Source organism: Buceros rhinoceros, unplaced genomic scaffold, assembly GCF_000710305.1.
Source record: "Buceros rhinoceros silvestris isolate BGI_N320 unplaced genomic scaffold, ASM71030v1 scaffold32693, whole genome shotgun sequence".
NCBI lineage: Eukaryota > Metazoa > Chordata > Aves > Bucerotiformes > Bucerotidae > Buceros > Buceros rhinoceros.
Genome location: NW_010405869.1, coordinates 2,467 through 3,385, shown reverse-complemented (window position 1 = coordinate 3,385; position 919 = coordinate 2,467). Strand labels below are relative to the sequence as shown.

At 56.8% G+C, this 919-nt stretch overlaps 1 protein-coding gene across 1 annotated transcript in view; it reads right to left on the bottom strand.

Annotated features, from left to right (window-relative positions):
• The window catches only part of PAIP2 (poly(A) binding protein interacting protein 2), a 4,184-nt gene extending 3,615 nt beyond the window's left edge, over nucleotides 1-569 (bottom strand). The window contains exon 1 of the mRNA XM_010133897.1: nucleotides 345-569. Coding sequence (XP_010132199.1) covers nucleotides 345-482 — 138 coding nt within the window. The 5' untranslated portion in view covers nucleotides 483-569. The remainder of the gene's footprint in view (nucleotides 1-344) is intronic.
• Between the last annotated feature and the right edge of the window lie 350 nt (nucleotides 570-919).

The following is a 919-nucleotide window of genomic DNA, read 5'->3' as shown; positions in this document are numbered from 1 at the left end:
GCCCACCGGCCGGCATGTCCACACACGCCAAGGCCTCCGCAGCTCGGAGCCTGCAGCAGGGCCTGTCCCTTCCACGTAGAGCCTGCCCATTATTTTTAATTCCCTCCTGCAGAACTCGGGAGTCATTAGAACGTGCTGCACTCCCCAGGGTTTCCATCACGACTAGAGAAAACAAGCCTTTACTGCCAGAGGAGCTGAGATGTGCCCGGTCCCCCAGACGACTCCAGCGAGCCTATAAAGGATTCCCGGCCTCGTGCCCCCTTGCTCAGCCACAGCACCTCTCCCCGTGGCTGGAAAGCGGTAAAGCCCATCACCAGACACATCCTTGCAGGGAAAGGACTTGCCTGCCTGTTGAACTCCTCTTCGTTCTCCATCCACATGTACTCTGCAAAGGGATTGTCGTCTTCGTGAGCGTGGCCGTTGATGATCACATCCTCGCTGATGATGCTGGGGCTGGTACTGCTGCGACTCGGGTCTTTCATGGCTGCGTCTTTGCTGCGAAGGCTGCAACGAAGAAACGTGGGCGTTAAAGAGGCTTCTGCACCAGCCCGGCCCACGGGCGGCTGCGCCTCTCCCCCACGGCTCCAGGTAGCCTGGCCCGACGGTGGGAGTGTCTGAAACGCCATTTCTACCGCACGCGGATTCGAGCGACAAATTCGTTTCCCAAATTAAACCTGAACAAATCAGCAAGTGCCCAGTGCCAAGGCCAGGGTAAAGGGACAGGAAAAACCCCACAAAGCATGTGTACGAGCCAGCAGGAAAACATTTGAGGCAATGTTCAAGGAACAAAATGTGTTTTCCAAAACACTTTTAAAGCTCCCAGCTGAGCGTCAACAAGCTCCACTGGAAACGAACTGCCCAGCGTCCGCGCTGAGGGAAACGCCTCAGGGGAATTTCCAGGGATACCTTGGCAGGGGAC